This window comes from Drosophila montana, unplaced genomic scaffold (assembly GCF_035044405.1).
Source record: "Drosophila montana isolate Dmon_TW-CO22-7 unplaced genomic scaffold, ASM3504440v1 contig_3848_1, whole genome shotgun sequence".
Classification (NCBI taxonomy): domain Eukaryota; kingdom Metazoa; phylum Arthropoda; class Insecta; order Diptera; family Drosophilidae; genus Drosophila; species Drosophila montana.
This window is the reverse complement of record NW_026998720.1, coordinates 2,124,294-2,146,911: the sequence shown is the minus strand read 5'-3', so window position 1 is coordinate 2,146,911 and position 22,618 is coordinate 2,124,294. Positions and strand designations below refer to the sequence as shown.

Below are 22,618 nucleotides of genomic sequence, written 5' to 3'. Positions count from 1 at the left end.
GACCGCAAGCTGAGCGGCTTTCCCGCAGTGGATGCATACAATCAGAATTTATATTTATTATTACGATTACAGTACAGTCGGAGCTCGCAGGCGGTTCAGTGCAGCAGCAGAAACACATTTGTTCATCAGCAAGCGTGCGGAGACAGTCTTCAAGCTGCACACATACTGACACACACATACTGACACACACACACACTCGGAATGGAGCGCCTGCTGACCATATTCGAGCAGGCTGATCCCTTCTCCACCTGGTGGCCCACCATTGCAGCCGTCGTGGTCGGAATTGTGATTACGGTGCGGTAAGTGAACGGGGACAGCAAATGCATATTCATGGGGCAACAAGGAAACGCGTAGTACGCAGCCCTAACGATAAGTTGTGGCCCATTGCAAACTTTTGGCCACGTCGCGACGCTTCGCCGAACACGTGCATGCACATAGATGTCGTGGTTAAGACCAAAAAAAAGGAACAATAAGAATATTGCAGTCGGGTGCAACCGATTGCGCAATACTCGCTTACAGTTCACAGACAGGCTAGCCTGTTAAGAGATTTGTATTTTCCGATTTGCCATGCCATCATCAGAAGTCTTCGTTTAAATATGAATTTCACAGCTTCAAGACTGCGAAACATACATATATAGACCGGCTGGTCGAGATAAAAGTTAACTCGAATACATTTCAACCCGTCTTCGTCTTAGGTATTCTTGTCCGATTTCGAAAAGTTTTCGAATAGTTTTCAATATTCAATCGATGCCAATTGGCATTTTCAAAAGCAGTCTTCATTAGATCTGAATCGAAATTGGGAGCACAAACAGGTCTAGAACAGTTCCGATAGATTTTCTCGATCTGCGGAAATGCTTTGCCAAATTATTTTTGTGTCGATCTGTAGAGGTTACCTACAGTATTTGGTGTTCTATCTTGAACCTGTGAAACATATATATTTTCAAGATTTTCCCGCGAATATACATGCCAAATGACAAGTCTCTTCAATTGGAACACACGAGTATGCTCTTTTCGCCGTGTGCACGGGGATAAGAACGCGCTTCACTCGAAACTTTTTAAGTGGATTTCATAAAGAGGGTCGCAAGTCGGGGCTAAGCCGGCCCCAGCCCGCTCAAGCGCCTGCTCCGTGGAGCAGCGGGATAATATGTAATATCTAAAGATTATTTTTGCGCGTTGCGCTTTTGATAAAAGCGCGGTTTTTGTGGCCTGCCCCAGTTGCAGATGTGCAGGTGTGCAGGTGTGTCATGGTCGAGATGTGGGGGCGTGGCACTGAGAGCAATGTGGTGCAATATGTAACAACTGGCAACTGACAACTGCGGTAAGTGCCAAAAGCTGCTGCAAATATTTGTAAAGTGGATTTGCACAAGTTGGCTAAAAGTAAATGCGATGGCAAATGAATTCTGAAACGCTGCAAATACCTTTGAGAAGGTAAAACTTACTTAAGTGCCAAATAAGTGTCAACCAATGAAGCGGAAGGTCATAATGCCAAGCAGCAGAAACAATCTAAGAAAGTTGCTGAAGTAATGTAGAAAATTAGATAAGTTTCTTACGAGAGCCTCAATCAATTATAATTATTATGTGTGGGCTATAATTGTGAAACTTTATAATTAGTTGAGTCGTATACGAAAATAATTTTAATACGAACCACATTTTAATATTTTTTCAACCCCATCTGATAAGTTTTACAGTTAAATTTAAGATATTCTGTCCGTCTGTCTGATTGTTCCCTTTACAAAAAAAAGTTGTTAGCCCTCAATATAAATAATTTATTTGCTGATTTTTTTTTTTTATATTTTAAGTAAAAGCAGTCAATGTTCTTGAGCAGTTAAAACTTTTGCCAAGTAAAAAAAAAAAGAAAAGAAAATATATATCAAAAATAAAATAAAAAAGAAATTTAAGTTTCTGTTGTCAATTTGAAGAGAAGAAACAACAAAGTTGAAGTTTTTGTATGAACAATTTTTATGCTCAAAACTTTAACTATTTAATATCAATTACTGCGGTTTTTAATGTTTGGTATCCATGTTGCTTGTTATAAAACAATTTAATATAAAGGCACAATCAGCAGCAATTTGCATTTGCTAAATACAATTTATTTTGCAGAATTAAAGAAAGGTAAATTTTGGTTTAATTTAAAGATAATTGTTAGTTTGCAAATATTCCGGAAGCCTAATTTAAAACTTGTTTTAAAAAAGGGTTGAAGAGAACTCTGTTAATTCGTTAGCAACAGCTTGACATAATACACAGACAATAACGTATGACTGTTAAAAGTCTGCCTAGGCTTGGCATCATAACATAAGTGCTTACTGTTATACACTACAGTAGTTCACAGCTTATTTCCACATCGCCCTGAGAATACAGAAATTAAATTACGACTTCTTCGATTGACACTTAAAAGTCAAAGTTAAACTAACTGCGAATTAATTAAAAAGCAAAAATTTAACGAGCTTGTTAGAGATAGAAGTTTATAAGAAAATGTTTTAACAATATTCCGGACTGTTTATTGCAGCCTTAAATAATAGTTAAACTTCTGCACTTGTGAGCTTGCATATGCAAATAGGCAGTCCGATGTTATTTACGCCTATCAATGAGCCAGATGGGCCGCACACACAGCAGCCCCGGCTTTAGGCCACATGTTGGTTACACAAAATTACGGTTGGATTTGCACCACATCCATGCCTGCAACTACACTGCATTTCTCTATATAACCCGCATTGCAGCACCATAATGAGCGGCCAGCGGTGTCCCAACGATAATCAAATCAAGGAGCAAATTGTTGTAGTTACCGGCGGCAGCAGCGGCATTGGCTTTGAGATTGCCAAAGCGCTGGCGGCGCGTGGCGGCCGCATTATCCTTGCCTGCCGCAATCTAACCGAGGGCGAGCGAGCCGCAGCAATTATCAAGCGGGAGCTGGGCTGCCGCACTCCAACCTCAGCCGAGGACAACGTTAGCCCCGCCGAGCGCTACTTTGTGGAGGTTCGCCATTTGGATCTGTGCTCCCTGCGCAGCGTGCATCAGCTCGCCAGCCAACTGATGTCCGAGTTCGAGCGCATCGATGTGCTGGTGAACAATGCGGGCATAGTGTTTGGTGACACACGGATACCAACGCCGGACGGCTTCGAGCCGCACAGCCAGGTGAACTATTTGGCGCCGTTTTTGCTGACGCAGCTTCTACTGCCGCATCTGCGACGGGCGGAACAGGGCCGGATTGTGTTTGTGTCGGCGCACGCTCATCAGGCGGCCAAAATTGATTTCGATGATCCACTAAATGTGGGCACCTATTCGGTGAAGTTCCATGCACGCGATGCCTTCGCCCATTCCAAGCTGGCCGTGATTTTGGCCACGCGCTGGCTGGCCCGAGAGCTGAAAGGTAAGTGCTGGCCATGAGGGAATATTTTTTATATATTTTTATACCGTTGCATAGGGTATTATAATTCTGTCGTGAAATGTGTAACGCATAGAAGGAGACATCTCCGACCCCATAAAGTATATATATTCATGATCATTATCAACAGCCGAGTCGATATAGCCATGTCCGTCGGTCCATCTGTCTGTCTTTATGCGAACTAGTCTCTCAGTTTTAAAGCTATATTTCTGTTGCACGCAGTAAATATGTCGGAGCTGGATCGGAACTATATTAAATAGCTGTTATAGGAACGATCGGTCGAAAAGTAGGTTCTTGTATGAACAACGTTTTGTTTATTTAGATTTCTTGACCAAACTCGGCATTTATTAGTTTTACTATGCTCCTCATAAAAATGCAAAATCCTATCAACATCGGACAACTATATCATATAGCTGCCATAGGAACGATCGGTCGAAAAGTAGGTTCTTGTATGAACAATTAAGTTTATTTAGTTTTACCATGCTGACTCCATTTATGCATAATCTTATTTACATCGGACTACTATATCATATAGCTGCCATAGGAACGATCGGTCGAAATTTAAGTTGTTGCGTGGAAAACTTCTTTGTTTTTCAAGATATCTTAACCATACTCGGCATTTACTATTTTCCCTGGGCTTCTAAGATACGAGCAAAGCACTGTGAGCATTATGAAAAGGTTGGGTCTGCAAGGGTATTAAATCTTCGGCGTGCCGAAGATAGCCTTTCTTTCTCGTTTTTCTTTCTGGGCTGTGTAAATTGCACAGTTTTTCGGTCGGTAAATTATTGAAATGCTTAACTCGACCGGGCCAAGAGTATTTCATTTTTAATAACGCGCTGATTTCCCCGCAGATACCCCCATTACGGTCAACTGCTGCACGCCCGGACTGGTGAGAGGCACCCGGCACCTGCGCAAGTAAGTAACCAGGCCAGGCCAAAAATAACAGCTAAGAGTGGTTAAGTAAGAAATGATCGACTGGTAAATACCCTTGAACTTAGCTACAAGCTGCCGCTTCAAGCCGCATAATATGTATCGGAAATAGAATCTAGATGAACTTCGGTATTTATAGTCCGATTTTTCCATATTGGAGGGAATGTGGGGAGGTATACAAATAAGCAATTATTTTAAATCTCGATTAACTATAAGTGAAACTAAATACCGCATTTAGTGTATCTAGCTCTCATAATTTACGAGTTATAGAGTTATATGAGTAAATTTGTCTCCTTTGTACTTTCTCTTCGATCTAATATTTTCACACAGATAGATCGACTCAGCTCGTGGTCTTCATCATATACATATATACTTTAGCGGATCTCTCAGAACCTTCCTCCTGCCTGCTACGTACATTATGTCTTTTGTAGCCGTCCTCAATGAGTGCAGGGTATATACGAAAATTGAAATCAAAACCGAAAACCCACAAGTTGCACTCAGCGCAAAGTGCAACTGCAACTGCAGCTGCAACTAAATTTTTAAGCTCATTTCGCGGTCGCGCAAAACTTTTTGCACTTTCATTTGGCTAAACGTGACCCAACTGTGGGCGTTGATGGTGGTTCAAGTGCTGGCCAAATGCTGAACGTGACCCGACAGTTGGCATCGCATTAAGCTATCATCAAAGGCCAGAGTCCAAACCAAATGTAATTATAGGCTTCGAATGGATGGACTTGAATTCCGTTTGAGCTGCGAGCTTACGGAATGACCATGACAAGATTGGAAGGTTGGACTTATCTGCTGATTTCGTGGAATCAGAAAGTGCTCGGCTTGAAAACTAAACTTTTCCCTTACCAGTAGATATCTCTTTATTTGAAACTGTTTGTACTGACTGACTGACTGACAGATTGGTGATCAACGCACAGCCCAAGCCGTAAGAGATACGAAGCTGGGATTTCGGAAAATTCCAGCCGCAATTAAGGAAAAATTGCGAAAAACGTTTGTACACAACTTTTTTGTTTACCATCCGATTGGCCTCAAACTCATTTTCAAAGATCTTTGTTCAAATTCATTTAAGGGGTGTTTCATACATTCCGAAAAATCCATCCCTTCTTGGTGGAAATGGGGGTCAAAAATTTGGTGGGTGACGTTTCGTCCTCAAATTCATATCTAAAGATATTTATAAAAATTCATTCACTTTTCGCAAATTCCAAACATTTTCGGTAGAGTTTAACGATTCAACGATTTTTGGGTGAAGTTTTAAGTTTTGTCTGATTTGCTTCAAACTTATTTTTAACGCTCTACATAAGAACGTAATATATATGTGTTTCACCGCTTTGGGAAATTCCACCCGCAACAGTGGTAAATTGGCGGAAAACGGATGTACGAAAGTTTTTTTGTTTACCATCCGATCGGCTACAAAAACATTTGCAAAGATCTTTGTGTAAATTCATTTGAGGGGTGTTTCGCACTTTTTGGAAAATCGATCGCTCCTTGCTGGAAATGGGGGTCAAAGATTTGGTGGGTGACGTTTCGCGCTCAAATTAATTTCCAAGGATCTACATAAAAAATCATTTGAGACATGTTTCACATTTTTCACAAGTTGCAAACTTCTTCGGTGGAAAATGTAATTTAAAGATTTTTTTGGTGAAGTTTTTATTTTTCCGGATTTGCTTCAAACTTATTTTCAAAGCTCTGCATAAGAATTTAATGAAAACGTGTTTCAGCGATTTGGGAAATTCCACCCGCAACAGTGGTAAATTGGCGGAAATCGTTTGTATGAAAGTTGTTTGCTGACCATCCGATCAGTTTCAAAATCATTTTCAAAGCTTTTTGAGAACATTTACTTTACACTTGCCACGGGCAAGGCCACTAGTATACATAGGCTAGGTAAGTCGGACAGTTCTTTATACAGAGACTTGTTGGTCTAAGTGCACAGAATGATTTAGACCATCCCAAGGAGTAGTCCAAACAAGCCTATTCCGACTCTGCAGATCTTCAGGTTGAAGCAGATTATTCCAACAGATGCTGGCCCAGAGTGCTACCCATATAGACAATAATGATGGGATTAATATTCCATCAATTAACTGATGAAGGAAAGGTCCTCTTTTAAAATATAAGCAGACTGCCCAGGAATTTAAGAATTTATCTGGGTTAATAGCTCTTAGACGGGCAGAATTAATTCGAAAACAAACGAAAAAGAAAGAGGTCTTCAAGGAATGACCAGCAACGAGTTTGTCCGGAGGTTTGTGGCCCATTGTGAGATGGAGCAGGGGCTAGGTAAAGAACAGGATATGTGATTAACCATGTTTGACATCATTCCCTTGAGCAGCACCCCATTCAGAGGTTTTTTGCCTAGCTGATGGTCATGTCGATGGAGATGTCGTTATATATTCCTTGAATTACACACATCAGTGAGAAGTTAAGAGGATTGCAAACTACTTTATAAAAAAATTGTTGGCAAAGGAACGAGCTATTTTTCTCAAATGTGAACAGTCGCACAGGAGTTATCTGCTGCGTTCTTATCGCTTCCTTTTCCGCAAAACTGTGACAGCAAAACTTGACGCAGTGCGCCCTGCTAATACACAAAACTAAGCGTATCCTGTTCTGGTTGAATGTCTTCTTCCTGTGTGTATTCCTTGCGGATTGCAGCGGAGCCAGAATGACCGCAATGATAGACAGCTCTGCTTAGATGTCCATGGTCTCTCGACGATTGGCCTGGCTTCAACTGTGCGACCAAAAGAAAGATAAATGCAAGTCCATAATCCAAAATTTAATTGCTTTTGTCCTTCTAAAAGTACCCATTTAATATAATTTCAACCAAGATGCGACAGCGAAATAAGGGGACTCCTGCTATTATAGCTAGATGATTATCACAGTCGTTGTAAAAGGTTTAAGCGCTGTGTAAACAAAAATCCATTAGGATAACTGTCAAGGACAGCAGTTGCAAGTGCATTAAGCAGAGAGTAGAATTAGCAGAACTGGGCCAAAAAGGAGCGTGCTGACATAGGCTTCAAGGCAGCGCATGCAAATTGGTTGCCGGCGCAGCCACCAACTACCCAGAAATTTCTATATACATGATGTTTGTGTGCGGGTTGGAAAATACAAAAAAAAACGAACCAAAATTGCACAATACACAGAAAAGGACGTGCAAACACGACAAACAGTTGCAAATTGCGAAAAGCACAAAATGAGTACAAGCTGCAACAGCAACGGCAGCAACAGCAGCAACTGACAGCTGCAACCAAGTTGCGGGTACTTATGACCGCAACCCTGTAGCCCCCCTGTCATCAGCTGCTGCGTAGATAATCCAGCATCGAGTGACACTTGCCACACACTCAAAGGCTCGTGCATACACATTTGCAACTGCTTATGCAACAGAAGGGAAACGTGATAATTAAAATGCCAAGCACGAGGCGCGATACGTTACGCTGCCCGAGACCAACACTTGACAATTGCCTACTTTTTTGGGCCAACAAGGACAACTCGGGGTCCTAAACTTTGTCTAAATCGTGCAGCTTTGAGTTATTGCCACGTGCCACGTGCAGTTGACAATGGTTGTTGCTGTTGCTGCGGCTGCTTCTGCTGCTGATAATGCTGTTGCTGCTGCTCATGTTGCTATCTGCTGCTGCTTCTGATGTTGTTGTTGCTGTTGATGTATCTGTTTGCTGCATCTGTTGTTGGTGTTGCTGATGCTGTTTCTGATGTTATTGATGTTGTTGCTGCTACTGTAACTGATATTGCTGCTGCTATTGCCGCTGCTGTTGCTGCTGATGTTGCTATTTGTACAGCTCCTGATGTTGCTGTAGATGCTGCTGCTATTGCTGCTGCTTCTGATTTTGCTGCTGCTGTTGCTGTCTCTGTTATTGCTCTTGATGTTGCTGCTGCTGGTGTTGCTATCTACTGCTGTTTCTGATGTTGTTGTTGTCGTGGATGCATCTGTTGTTGTTGCTGATGCTGTTTCTGATGCTATTGTTGCATGTGATGCAGCTGTTGTTGCTGTTGCTGCTGCTACTGTAGCTGATATTGCTGCTCATGTTGCTATTCCTACTGCTATTGCTGTTGCTGTCTCTGTTATTGCTCTTGTTGTTGCTGCTGCTGCTGTTGTTCCTGTTGCTTCTGCTACTCTTGTTGCTGTTCCTTTTTCTGATACTATTGTTGTTGCAGTTGTCGTTGTTGATTGCCCTGTTGTTGCGGCTGTGACTAGCATTTGCGTCTGTTGCCAATGGGCGCCGCTGTGTCAGCAAACAAAGTTCAAATGACAAACGTGTGCGACGCCCCGCCCAGCTCGTCCCGCCTGGCACGGTTCCCGACATCTTTCAATGGTGTCTACAATATTAATGCAAGATTTATTGATACTTCAGTTTTTGTTGCAAACGCAAATCTGCAACTTTTTGGCAGTTATAAATTAGTCAGTGGCAAACAATCTGATGCAAAGCAAAATCATTTTTCAACCGAAAAACCCGTACACAGTGGGTAATAGCAGTGTGCAGACAAAGTCTGACGTCTTATAAATACAAATGAAAATATAAGAGAAAAAAAGTTAACTTTAGATCGCAAATTATAGAATACCCTTGCAGACATACTTGGGAGTATATATACACTTTTATTTTCATAAACATCGGACCATAAACAGCAGGGCATCTGCTAGTCGGAAGCTCCCGACTGGCGCACTCTAACTTATTTAAATTTCGCTTGAATAACATTTGGAGCACAAGATAAAACAATAATAATGACTGTCGTTAACATCTAAACAGTGTGCTTGCTATGATATTTGGATTCAATTGCTCGGGTCAGTCAAAGGTTCTGTTGCGCTCATTTATCTGGGCTAGCTCAGAGTAGGTTTGCAGCAGGCTTTACTTAGGATTTACTTAGCTTAACATGTTTTCACCAAAATAAACCAAACAAATGACTGTAACTGATGTGTGCGAATGCGTGCAGACATTCAAATAGTTAACAACTTTGCAGCCATGAGACGATCACAATCAGAAATGCTGTCCAAATGTAATTACACACACACACACACACACACACAGGTACACACACGTGTGGAAATGTGTGCATCACAAATTACACAATTCAATAGAAATAATTGAAAATATAGTTGACTATAGTTGTGGGTATAATGGCATGTGGCAGGCATTTGTGTTATGGCCGCCACCCAGCTGGACAGTTGCCACACATAGGTTACAGCTGTCAGAAGCCACAAAAGCATAATCCATCATAGACACAGAATTGTAATGTCGACATATGTTTGTATCGTATATGAATGGTGGCCGCTTGCCAATGGCAGCTGCCACATGGCTAGGCCAAAACGTTGTTAACATGCGTCATTACGATTTGCAAATGCTTCGAGTTGCACTACGAAGCGAAGTGAAACAAAGAAAAGAATCAAATGCCGGGGCAAGCGTACAAATCATTTGGACATAAAAAGCAGCACCTTGACGGGAGAGTGAGTGAGGGCCTTAGGCAGGGATAGGCACGTGGCACGTGATCCTAGCGGTAACAATAACAACAGCAACAACAGACCAGCACAGGCCACATAAACTGCCCTCGAGCTGCGGCAATAAAACAGCAAATGAACAGCGGAAGTAACATCAAGTGGACGTGTATGAGATGGCCTACAGTTCACCTACATATCTGCCTTGACTGTGCACCATGGAAAAAAGTACCCGATTTTTAGGCGAAAAATTCATAACTCACAGATTAGGACAAGAACTCACGTTAATTGAACCAAGTCGGTGTTCACAATTAAGCTATTAATTATAAAGATATAAAGATCTCTGAACTTAAGTTTAATTTTCTTATCAAACTTTATCTGAAACGGCTTGCTGCAAATCCAATCTCTATAAATCAACTATAACTATATTTCATATATATACATAAACATAGTTCAAAACAAATAGACAAAAGTTTTTCAATTTAGTTTTTAAAATATTAAAATTAAATCATTTGAAAAGCATGCAAAAGGAATTAGGCGCATGCAATGTTTAACAGCCGTTATCTTAACATAATTAGTTCATGTTAACATGTCCGTTATGTAAAATTGCAGTTTAATGCGTTTCCTTTCTCGGCTAAGGCCAAAAGTTGTGTTGTATCTTAAGCAATTTACGAAATGGGGTTTTATCAAAACCAAACTATCTAAGTTTCCCATAGTGCTGTGTGTGTGGTTGTGTGTGTGTGTATATTGCTTCCTTGATGCACACAGATACAAGCAGCTGGCGTGCATACACTTCCTGTCCCTTCCGCTACCTGTGCACCCTTACTTCACCTCACCCCACCCCTCGTTCCCCAATTCTAGTTCTAGTTCCAGCTCCAGTTCGTTGGCGTCGTTTTGAACTTTTTCTGTACATGTTGTGCCTCTTCAAGTAGGTTTTCTATTTACAGACTTTGTAGCGCCAAATTGAACTTTTGTTTCACTTTACACACACACACACAGATAAAGGCACACATGCAGGCACACACAGAGCAAGAAGAGCCTGTACTTGGACATGCATCTGAGATATAACTCTCTGACTTTCGTTGTTTTTATGACTGTCAGGTTCGTATCTGCTGAAACAGCTGTCAGCTATGTGTTGCACTTTGCCAACTCTTCAGTTTCTCATTCCCCTTACCGGGACGGTCAAGGCTCTGCCTGTCTGCCTGCCTGTCAGTCAGTCCGTCAGTCAGTCCGTCAGTCAGTCAGTCAGTCAGTCAGCCAGTCAATCAGGCACATTTTTGTTATAATTTATTGAAGTGCAACTGCGCCTTCAAGCAGCTGTCTGTCTTATCTATTCCTGAACACAATTTAGAAATTCAATGTTGGTCTAGTTGAAATGGTTTACGCTATATGTTGTCTTAAAGAATTGAAAATCAATAAAGTTTTAAAGCTGCTTTGCCTAAATGTTTGTTGAACGTATAACTTGGCAAATCTTTTAAGTCTTTAACAATACCTTTCCATATGAACACGAGCAGCGAGGCTTGAGTTTCAGGCTAGTGTATGAATGCAGTCTTAATAAAAGGCAATAGATGCCAGTACTATTTTATAATAATAAAAATGGCTTGATTGCTTGTTTGGCCTATTCTTATGAAAATTAAAAAAACAAAAAATCATTCATTTCAATTGTTCAACAATTTACTAAACTATCTGCCCGCGTGAGCCTGTCCATAATATAATTTTTTTAAATAGTTTCATGAAAAACCAAAAATAAAGGACTGTAATTCTTCTATGCTTATAAGCATTATAAATAGCTCATAGATATTTCTCAGAATTAATTCACATTTTCTAGATAAATAGTAAACAAAAATGTAGGCCTCGCAGAATTCATGTGTTAAATGAATTACCGAAATATATGATAACAAAAATTAAATACACTAAAATATCTCTTGGGCATGCTTAAGTTAAGCCTTATAATTATTGAAGAAACAATTAAAAATACTCTCACGACTTTTTTTAAAGCACTTTTGCTCCAAAAAAATGTATGAAGCTAGCAACCATCAGTTATAGAATTTCGTAGATTACAAAATTGGATACCCTACACTCATTGGCAATGCATTTAAATACATGTGTGTGTGTGTGTTTGTGTAATTTGTTGCGTTTTTCTACGGGAAACATTTACATGTAATCGACTGCACTTTGGTGGGTCGATGAACGTGAATTTTGTCCGGCTTAGCGGTTCAGCCCGCACAAGCCCTACGGTCGCCTAATGCGATTCAGAAATGCATCTAAAGAATTAGAAGTTCAGGTCAGGGGGCAGGGTAGGGCAGGGCAGGTTGATGGTTGTGGCAAGGGCAACAAGCTTTAAAAGCGTTGCAACCCCGGGCCCGTTGAATGAAACCATTTACACTCTATGATAGGGGCAGACACACACAGCAGCAGCAGCAGGTGGAGGAGGAAAAGGAGAAGGAGGAGAAAGAGGAGCAGTCAGATAGACAGACGCACGCACACTCTGACAAGCTTTTGTATGGCTGCGCGCGCGCGTGTGTGTGGGTGTATGCTGTTGTATCTGTGTGCCGTGCTGTGAAATGAAAATGAATGAAAATGAAAAGCAGTTAATGCTCAAGTCACGGAAAAAGCGTAAATGGAAAAGTTAAACGCATTAATTATTTATTTATCGTTTTATTATGTTCAAGTGTCGGTGAACCTGCGCCATTGTATGCGACCATTGGCAGCGGCAGGACCAAAAAAACAACAACAACAACACACAGAGCTAAACAAATTGAGCGAGAGTTCGTAATCCTCCTTGAAAAGGCATCTGCATGGCGTATACAAAAAGTCGACCCTGCTCGGCGGCAGCTTTGGATATGACGCGCGTTCAATTGTAGCATGCCCCAAATGGTTTTTATTTTTGTCTCTTGTCGCCACAATTAAAAATGCCATTAAAGTTGTCCATCACATTGTCCTGAATCTCGCGACTCCCCGAATGCCTGCTCGCGCTTAAAGAACCTTTTGTTTTGTTCGATTTGGGCATGATTAATGTTACTTAAGATAAACCAGTTTAAATATTTACAAGACTGACGAGAAAAGTTCCAATTACCGAAAATCGAAGTGGAAGCATTTATATCCCTTAAATTGGGCCATTGAAGACATTCGTCTTGACAGATCTGACCCAAATATATCTACACCAAACTCGTAATTTATTCTGAGCCTTTATGTTAATTAGTACTTAAAAGATGCAATGAAAGGGGTTAAGATAATGTAGGCCAAAGGCATATAGGTTATGGAAATATAAGTTACAAAGGGAATAAGAGACTAACTGTGGGGTATAAAAGGACGTGCAAGCAGCATATTATAAGTTGAAAGTATATTAAGGCTGGTAAATTGATATCAGGGCTACAAACTCAAAGAATAAATGTTTTCCTGGTGCAATCCCATGTTTACTCGTATATTTTCAAAATCTTAATACAAAAATCATATTTTTACTTATACTTACCTGTTCGAGATTAATGCTATGTTTGGGACCCAAATTGGGTTTGGTCTTCCTCCAAACATATTTATTTTGAGCAAAACCACATTAAAAATTAAAATAATGTGCCGTTCGGTTTTCGGTTCAGCTATTTTTGGGCAACTCGTTTAACTTTTCTAGATTCTTGGTAAACAATAGTTCTTCTTCTTCCGAGTGCGAACCGGTTTGGTTTAGGGCCGGTTTGCAGCCCTGATAAATATACAAAGTGCTTACTCTCATAAATGCATAAAAAACATTTTTTTCAAATGAAATTTTACTTTTTCCTCAATTTTAATCCTTTTAATTAAAAGTTCTTTAAAAATGTTGTCATAAAAAATTAAATATATTTATATATAAATGAAATATATATATATATAAATTATGTTTGATCATTTGAGCTTTTCTTTATTATCCATAGAGCATCTGCCAGTCGACTTATCTCTATTTGCTTCGTGTTTTGCATTTTAATTACAAGGGAAACGAAATTAAGCTAACTTTTGTTCTCTGTTGTATTTTTTATTCGTCTTTGATGTGGCACGCAACACGCATAGCTCACCGCTAATGTCGGCTATTTGCGTTAAGGTGATCACCTACCCGTGGATGTGGCTGTTCATGAAGAATGCCAGCGAGGGCGCCCAGTGCGCCATACGGCTGGCCACGGATCCCCAGCTGAAGCAAGTAACCGGCGAGTACTTCAAGTGAGTTGTGAGCCATTTTGCCGGAACCGGCTGTTGCCGCATTAGCGGCATTTTCTTCCATTTTCTTTGTAGTGCAACATTTCTTGGCTACTTGCAGTGACTGCGAAATTGCGCCAACTTCGGAGGCTGGCCGGGACAAGGAATTGGCCAAGAAACTGTACATGCAGACCATAAAAACGCTTCAGCGCGTTACCAAACTAACAGTCGACAAGGAGGCGTGCACCATGGCGACACAGCTTCAGCTTGAATCCGGCAACTGATTTATGTGCTGCATGCGGCCGGGCATAGACGAAGTCTGCAACTTTCAACATCTATTTGCATTTGGTTTAACAATTGCCGCATTAGCCAGGCCCGCGCCACCCCGCCCCCTCCCATTCAGACCCAGGCAAACTGGCCACTTAGAAGCCGCCCCAAATTTGAGGGTCTGCAACTGAAGCTGAAGCTGAAGACTGCCTCTGTGTTTTACTCATAGAAATATATGTAAATTTAATGTGCTAGCTAACAAAATTGCTGAGCTTGAGTTTTGCTTTTAACTTATTTTTCTTATCCAAAAAAAAAAATGGGGGAAAGAGAAGGGACAGCCGAGGAACTCGGCATTGGCATAGATTTACGAGGCGAGCTCAATTAGAAAATCACCATATGTTTGCCTTAACTTTGGTTGTTCTCATCGATGTCATTTTGAGTTTATTCAAAGCATTTTTTGAAGGTCTGCTCTAGGTACGTAAGTGTATATATGTCAGGCAAACAAATCTCCAATTATTCAAATGGCTCCCATTTATATGATAATATTTGCTTTTATTGATGCGCAATATTGTTATTATTATTATTATTATTTTACACTTATCTACATATTTCTTCAAATGATGTCTTGGGGCATGCATTTGTTTAACAAGCATCTACAAATTATTACGAAGTTTGCATAAAACATATAAAAATCAAAGTCCTATTAAAATGGAGCTTAACAACAAAATACAAGAGGCTTACATCGTGCTGTATAATGAACTTTGACCATTGTTTGATTGAGTCGACCGCCAGCTGTAAACTACAAACTATGTTTAAAGAATATACTTTAAGAGGATTACGTCAGGTTGCTGCAGCAGAAAAGTTGACGGTGAATACAGGAAACATTCAATAGCTCATATTCCAAAGATGTATATATATAGTACTTACGTATCTGTATATATACAAAACAGTTTGCTTCTAGTTAAATGCATTTCTGCTGAAGCACACCTTTGTGGACAATATATATTCACTGATTTCCCAGATTATGCATAAATTTCCAGCTAAAGTAACATGTTGTATAAAGAATTGGCAAGCAAGCTCGTCAAAAAATTCACGGTCGAAAAATTCCAATGCATACTTTTAGGGGCAACACTTTTGGGAACGAATGTGCGAGATTTTTAATGCGAATTTCAGCGGAAATAGTATGCGAATAGAAATCCATAGTAAGCCGATTGCGAAATGCTACTATATAATTCATAATAAGCGGAAGGAATTGAAAGCCATTCATATATTTTCCGCAAAATCCACACACACGCGAGCACAAAATGGAATGCAGTTGCAACTGCAGGAGTTGCCTAGGGATGAAAGCGCATATATATTGCTTATATACTTTTAGCGAGAATTTGTTGCTTTAGGTTTACCAATACTAATCTATGATACGATTAACATGGAAATAAAGATTGTCGAGGAATCATCGAATATATCGGCCGGAGCCGATGCGAATAGTGGAAAATCAGATCTTTGAATGATTAACCTTTATGATTATGTTAAAAATAAAATTCTAGATATAGAACAAAATTAAATACAAACGAGAAGGAATGCCTATCTTCGGCATGCCGAAGATTTAATACCCTTGCAGACCCAAGATGTAAGATGTCTTGAAAAACAAAAAAATTTTCCATACAACTTAATTTCGACCGATCGTTCCTATGGCAGCTATATGATATAGCTGTCCGATCTTAATAGGATTTTGCATATATATGAGGAGCATAGCAAAACTAATAAATGCCGAGTTTGATCAAGATATCTTTTATACACAAAAAAATGTGCCATACAACAACTTAATTTTCGACCGATCGTTCCTATGGCAGCTATATGATATAGTTGTCCGATCCTAATAGGATTTTGCATATTTTTGGGGAGCATAGTAAAACTTATAAATGCCGAGTATGGTCAGGATATCTTGGAAAAGAAAAACATTTTCCATACAACAACTTAATTTTCGACCGATCGTTCCTATAGCAGCTATATGATATAGTGGTCCGATCTTAATAGGATTTTGCATGTATATAAGGAGCATGGTTCAACTAATAATTGCCGAGTTTGATCAAGATATCTTTATAAACAAAAATGTTTTTCATACAAGAACCTACTTTTCGACTGATCGTTCCTATGGCAGCTATATGATATAGTGGTCCGATCCAGCTTGTTTTGACATATGAACTGCATGCAACAGAAAGAGGGAATTCTGCAAAGTTTCATAAAGATAGCTTTAAAACTGAGAGACTAGTTCGCATAGAAACAGACAGACGGACATGGCTATATCAACTCGGCTGTTGATACTGATCAAGAATATATATACTTTATGGGGTCGGATATGTCTCCTTCTATGCGTTACACATTTCACGACAAAATTAAAATACCCTCTGCAAGGGTATAATGACAAAATAACCCCTTAATATTGCTTGCTGATTTTTTGGAATATTTCGAGTAAATATACTTAGTTATTGGACATATATACCATGTTTGGACTTTGACAGAAGTCATCAGTTTATAGCTCGAATAATTAAAGTCAGATCTTAAAAAAATCTCATTAATTTTAACCAGTCAAAAAATTAAATCTTCTCTTGGCTTTGTCAAATGAAGAATATATACTTTCAAATGAAGAATATATACTACAACCAAGGGCAATCTTGGAAGAGGTATAGGCATTAATTTTGGTATTACTTTTGAGAAACCTAAGCAAAGGGCAATCTTAGAAAAGCTCTGCCAGTATTAGTTCTGAGAAACCTAAATATTTAGAAAACTTACATTTGTTGACACAAATAATTGCCACACTCTATCCCTGGATTAAAACATTTAAGCTCGTTGCTTGGATAGCTCATTAGCCAATGTCAACTTTGTGAAAATGACAATGTGTGAGTGGAAAGAGCATGGCGTAGCACATGTATGTATTTTATTAAACAAGGCTAATTGGAAAATGCCTCTCTATCTGACCAACCGTGCAGCTCTCTGCCCCACTTGCGATCCATCCTTATGGGGACTAGGCGACGTGTGCCAACAAACTGTTGCTGTTGTTGATTAGCACAAGTAAAGCACAGAATGCGATAAAAGAGATATAATAAAAATCTCTATACAAAGCGAGCAGGCTCTCAAAGTACAAGAGCAATTATATTTTGCTCAGCGAAAACCGATTTCGATTAGAATGTGGGCGCAAGCCCGATATGGCGCAGGCACGTGGACCAGCCAGCCGCTTTGTATGCTACGGAAAATCTCTTTATTATATTACGTGAGGCGCTTTTGTTGTCTGTGGGCAAAACCTAGAACTCCGAAAGCCAAAAAACCCACCCAGTCAGCAGCTACCCGGGCGGATGGAAGAGCTGGGTAACTGGGGACGCCATGTGTTGCTGGCACAATTTTACGCTTCCCTTTTGAAGTCGCTTCGTGTGCCAGTTCCCATTTTGCTGTGCACAGTAATTGCATGGCTGTTGAAAATGAAAAGCTCTTGGCGTGGAAAAACGATTATGTTGTTCTTGTTGTTCTTGTTGTTGTTGTTATTGCCATTTCCACATTTGTGCAAAAGCTTTACGTTTCCGTTTACATTTCCGCTCTGACGTGCATTTAACGCTCTTCAATTAGAAAAGGCCAGGCACAAGAAAAGCATATAGGGGAAAAAAGCTGGAGAAAAAAAAACAAATACCATTTTTAGAAAACTTTCAATAATTATTTAAATTATGTGTGTAAAATGTAAAATAAATAATAAATCCAACAGCAAATTGCTTACGTTGCGTATACGTAATTTTGAGCAGTGTACTGCAAGCTTTACTACGTGAGAGGACTATAGAAAGCTCCCTCGTGCGGCTCTCTTATTTAGCAGTCAGAGAGCGCTCTAAAAGCTTTCAAACTCTTAAGGGCTTTTGAAACAACACAATATATCACGCATACGACAAGTGATGCGCAAGGCGCTGAAAACTAGAGAATTGACTATACTAAAAAATAGCTAAGAAATGTATAGAAATGCGTTTAAGAAATGCGAAAAAAAATCAAAAATAATTCAAATGTTTTGTTTCATTAAATTTGTTTCTGTTTTTTGTAATTCTGATATTAAAATACATTTTATTATTACTTTTGATAATAATTGGACACTTTTATTTAGCTGGCTCGAGTTTCGGGGCATAATTAATGAATTGAGCATCTCCACGTAAAGAAACGCAAACGTGTAAAACAATTACCGATGTGTAGCCAAAAAATATCAAAAAAATATAGCTAAAACAAAATTGTATTTCATTTTGGTTTTTGAATAAACCAAACCCCGGACCTCGAAAGGTGGCAAAAGCCAGAATTAGTTAATAATTTTAATTAACTTCATATATCAATCTCTTTGTCTTGACTAATTATCGATTTTTAATGATTTTAAATGAATATAACTCGGCTAAATTAAGCCTGTTCTTGGACATACATACATGTTCACAATTTACTTTAAAATAATTAATAATATAAAAAATTAATATCAAAATTTGTTTAATTTTAGAATCGACTCCGTTTTGGCCTACAGTACAAAATACATACACAAAAAAGTGAATCCTTTTAAAATCTAACCTTATTTAGCCAAAATATACTAAATACTACCCTGGCCAGTACAAAGCCGGATAATATTCGCTAGTTATTTAATTAACTCGAATTTTATCTTAGTATTTTAAGTATTTTAATACTAAAATACTTACTTTGTTCCGTTAATGTTCAAAAACACTTTTCCGTTACACCGATCTAATCAAATCTGGCAACTCTATCGAATGTGCGCTCTTAAATAGTCAACGGCGCTCTTACACACATGCGCCGCTCTCTTTTCAATTACAAGTCCGCAAGCACAGACACCTGTAAAAGCTGCCAATTGAATTTAGCGGCTATAACCTGCCAGCGTAAACAACAGCAACAACAATCAATGGCCAAGAAGCAGAAGCACGTAACGCAACCACAAATGATATAAATAAACAAAAGAAGCTGCAATTAAGGAAACGCGTCAAGAGGCCCAAAACAGCCGCAACGTAGCATCCAGCGTAAGAACATTGCGTCAACATAGCGTAAACAATAAATGGCGCGCTCTCCCTCTCTCTCTCTGTCTCTCTCTTTCGTGCCTTCTCTGTCTGTCGCTCTGGCAGCGGCTCTGGGAGCAGCGCTAAGCTCAGGGAGCACAAGAATTTGAAGAGCGGAAATCAGTTGAGCTGAGCGATGCTTTTGGGTATATTTTTTCTTTTCTTCAGCCAACGTTCGGCTTTAGTTTCCTCGTATCAGTTGCGCGGCAAGCGAGCCAAAGTCAAAACGTGCGAATTAACCTCGTTAGCGTCTGTGGCAAGCACATTGGGGCACAAACGGCGTGAACGATGCTGCTGCCACAACGGTCACGTTAACAGTAGAAAATTTTGAGATTCTAAAGAAAAGCGCCTGTCGAAATGGGCCACGAGTGAAGGTGTGTCGCGGTTGTGCGCTCTCTGTGTGTGCGTGTGTGTATGTGTATGTGTGTGTGTATGTGTATGTGTGTGTGTGTGTGTGTGTGTGTGTGTGTGTCTGTGTGTTGGCAATGCATATTAATTATTCAAATTAATTGCAAGAAATACGCTACAAAATTTATACACATATATACTCAAGCTGGCAACTACAATAAGTATTTTGTTGGGCGAAAAGCCATGAAATTTGCTGTTATTTTTGTGCTCGAATAAAAAATTGCTAATGAAAATGCATATAATAAGTAAATTATAGTTGGAAGAAAAATAAATACACAAATAATTAAGCAATGCCATTCCGCCAGCAAAATGTATAGAAATAATATAGAGACAAGTGCAAATAAAATAACAAAATGCGAAAAAATAAGAAAAAACAAATTACTTTGGCACGCCGAAGATTAAATACCCTTGTAGACATGTGACATGGGAATGTTTTTATAAGAAAGCATTATTCCCGTTCGATTGTTCCTATATCAGTCTTATAATATAGCAGTCCGATTCGATAGGGTTTTGCAGATATGTCAGGATAACTGTGAGGCTGAATTTGGTCAATATGTCTAAAAAGACAAAAAAGTATGACTAGCCGATATTTCTTACATGTAAGTTGCATGATATGACCCAAAAATACTATGATATCTGGTAAAACAACAAAATTTAAAACTCGAATATACCAGATATGTGGAAAACCCAAAACAATAAATGTTGCAGACAAGAACTTCATTTTCTCCCAATCGATCAAAATGACATCTATATGATAAAGTGATTTGATCCGGCTTACAATATGAGCTCTGGAATGCCTGCAACGATGCGTTACACATTTCATGACACACTCGTAATACCCTTTAGAAGCGTATCAAACAAAATTCCCAAGATGAGCGAACAGCTCGCGACTCTACTGGTCACCATGTTTATAGAGCAGGTTTTTATTTTGTTCATTTTGTGTTTTTTATTTTCGTTCTCGAGCTGGCCTTGCATACGAGTGGGCCAAGCTGCCCCAATGGCAGTGGTATGTGTCATTTTGTATGGCATTTTTTGTTGCTCGCTGATGTAAATGTTTGTGCGCCGGCAGCAAGTCCAATTCGATGCCCATCTTCATAGAAGTGGAGCGTGGCTAGAAATACAAACAAATAAAGAAAACACGTTCAAGTTATTCCTTGGCCTTGGTATTTATGACCAGTGCGTCAGCCTGTCCCATGCTTGACACGAGCTCTGCCCGTATACCGAATGCGAATTATGGGTTCTTCGCACTCGCCCTACCCTCTCCGCATACACACACATTTAATGGGCCCCAGTCGCCACCCACATTGGAATTTGAACTTGTCGTGGCATGGCAGCATCTCTCACTCTCAGTGGCCCCATTATCACCTTGCTAATTATCTATCGATGATGATGAAGCTGATGATGATGATGCCATTGCGCCATCCGCTCTGTTCCGATCGCTGTCGCCTAGCCTTATCAGCCAGCGTTTCCAGCCGACCCATCTATTTGCATTTCATTTCTGTTTGCCCAATCTGAAAAATATTAAAAAAAAAACCAAATCTAATAATATTTCAACAAATAAACATGTGAGCTTGGCCTCTGAGCTAAAATGAGACAACTTGAAGAAACCGGCCGTATATGAAGAAAAAAAAAACAAACAATGGGAAAGAGCCCTGAATGTCCTGTGCCATTGTCAAGAGCAGAACAAAGACTTGGAAAACATAAACGGACAGCTTTACGGATTTGTAAACGTGACCATTTCGAGCACTAATTTGCACATTGTTTTCTAATTAAATAAGTATTATACGATTATTATTTGCTGAATGTCTACATTGGCAAAGAGGAATGATAAGACTTGATAGTTGTCATTTGACTAAGAAATACCCTGTAATCCAACAGGAAACTATATTTATATTGAAAAAAAAACTATAAATATAAAGTTAAGCTTTTACAGTTTTATTATCAGCATTTTGGTAAGAAGCTGTAACCACTTGAGAATTATAAGCATCAATTGAATAATTAAATTCTAAAAGTATTTATAATTGTTTTCAAAGAAGAAATTTGCTAGCAGAAAATATGAAAGTAATTGTTTATTTCCAAGAATAGTTTATTTTTCAAAGAATTAATAAACAAATAGTGCGCCAATGCAAAGTGTCCGACATAGAGATACCCTGTACCCAGCGCTGAGCTGTCGTTACAAACATTTTAAAATTTTTATGCACATGTTGTTGATTTGTATAAAAATATCCGAATGTATTACCTTTTTACAAAATCAATATTAAAGTATCTGGAAGAATTGTTGAGAGGGGTGGCGGGGGGTCCCCTTATGGAATCGGAGATTCCTCTTATACTCATTTATAATGGGTATGCAAAGGTATGCAAATAAATAACCAATTTTCCTCTATAATGTTCACCTAGCTCGAGTTTCTTTAAATGTGAATTATGCAGTTGACAAAAAATACAGGGTATTTCGAAATCGAAGCAATTTTCCACATCACGTACGCATCTCTAGGCGAAAAGAAATTTGCGGTGTGTCGCAATGAAAATCGCTTATCAGCTACCACAGGTAGTTTTTCGCACAGCCTTGACAATGACAGCGAAACAAAATGGGCGCGCACCAAGTGGCTGGGTGTGCGGGGCGGGGGTCGTCGGCGGCGGCAGCGGTGTTGAACAAAAGAGAAAAAGTGCAAAATCGGAGCGACTGCGGCAGTGGCAACAACAATGTTAGTTGATTACTTTAAGGCAACGGCAACAGCAGCGGCAGTAGCAGCGACAGCGGCATCGCCTGAAGAAGTGGCACTGGCAACGGTCGTTACAACAAACAAACAAAGGAAACAAACAAAGTGGCGAATATTATGGGGCGAAGAGCCATAAACCGATGGGGCATAGAACAAAGCAAGGAAGCGTCGAGAGGGGGGCTTCGTTGGGGGACGAGCTGTCGTGCTGGGTCGAGTGCTTTGGTTCATAGGCAGACACACACATGCC

The 22,618-nt window shown here is 39.6% G+C and overlaps 1 protein-coding gene across 2 annotated transcripts; it reads left to right on the top strand.

Annotated features, from left to right (window-relative positions):
- The first annotated feature begins 83 nt into the window (after positions 1-83).
- Positions 84-14,438, top strand: naz (nazgul). Of its 2 annotated transcripts, none has more exons than XM_064696899.1 (5): positions 84-299; positions 2,718-3,367; positions 4,234-4,297; positions 13,785-13,931; positions 14,004-14,133. In XM_064696899.1, the coding sequence occupies exons 1-5, from the start codon at positions 202-204 to the stop codon at positions 14,029-14,031; spliced, it is 987 nt and encodes a 328-aa protein (XP_064552969.1). In that variant the 5' UTR covers positions 84-201; the 3' UTR covers positions 14,032-14,133. The 2 variants fall into 2 exon arrangements, with proteins under 2 accessions (XP_064552969.1, XP_064552968.1); XM_064696898.1 differs by having other exon boundaries at positions 90-299; positions 14,029-14,438.
- Positions 14,439-22,618: the final 8,180 nt, after the last annotated feature.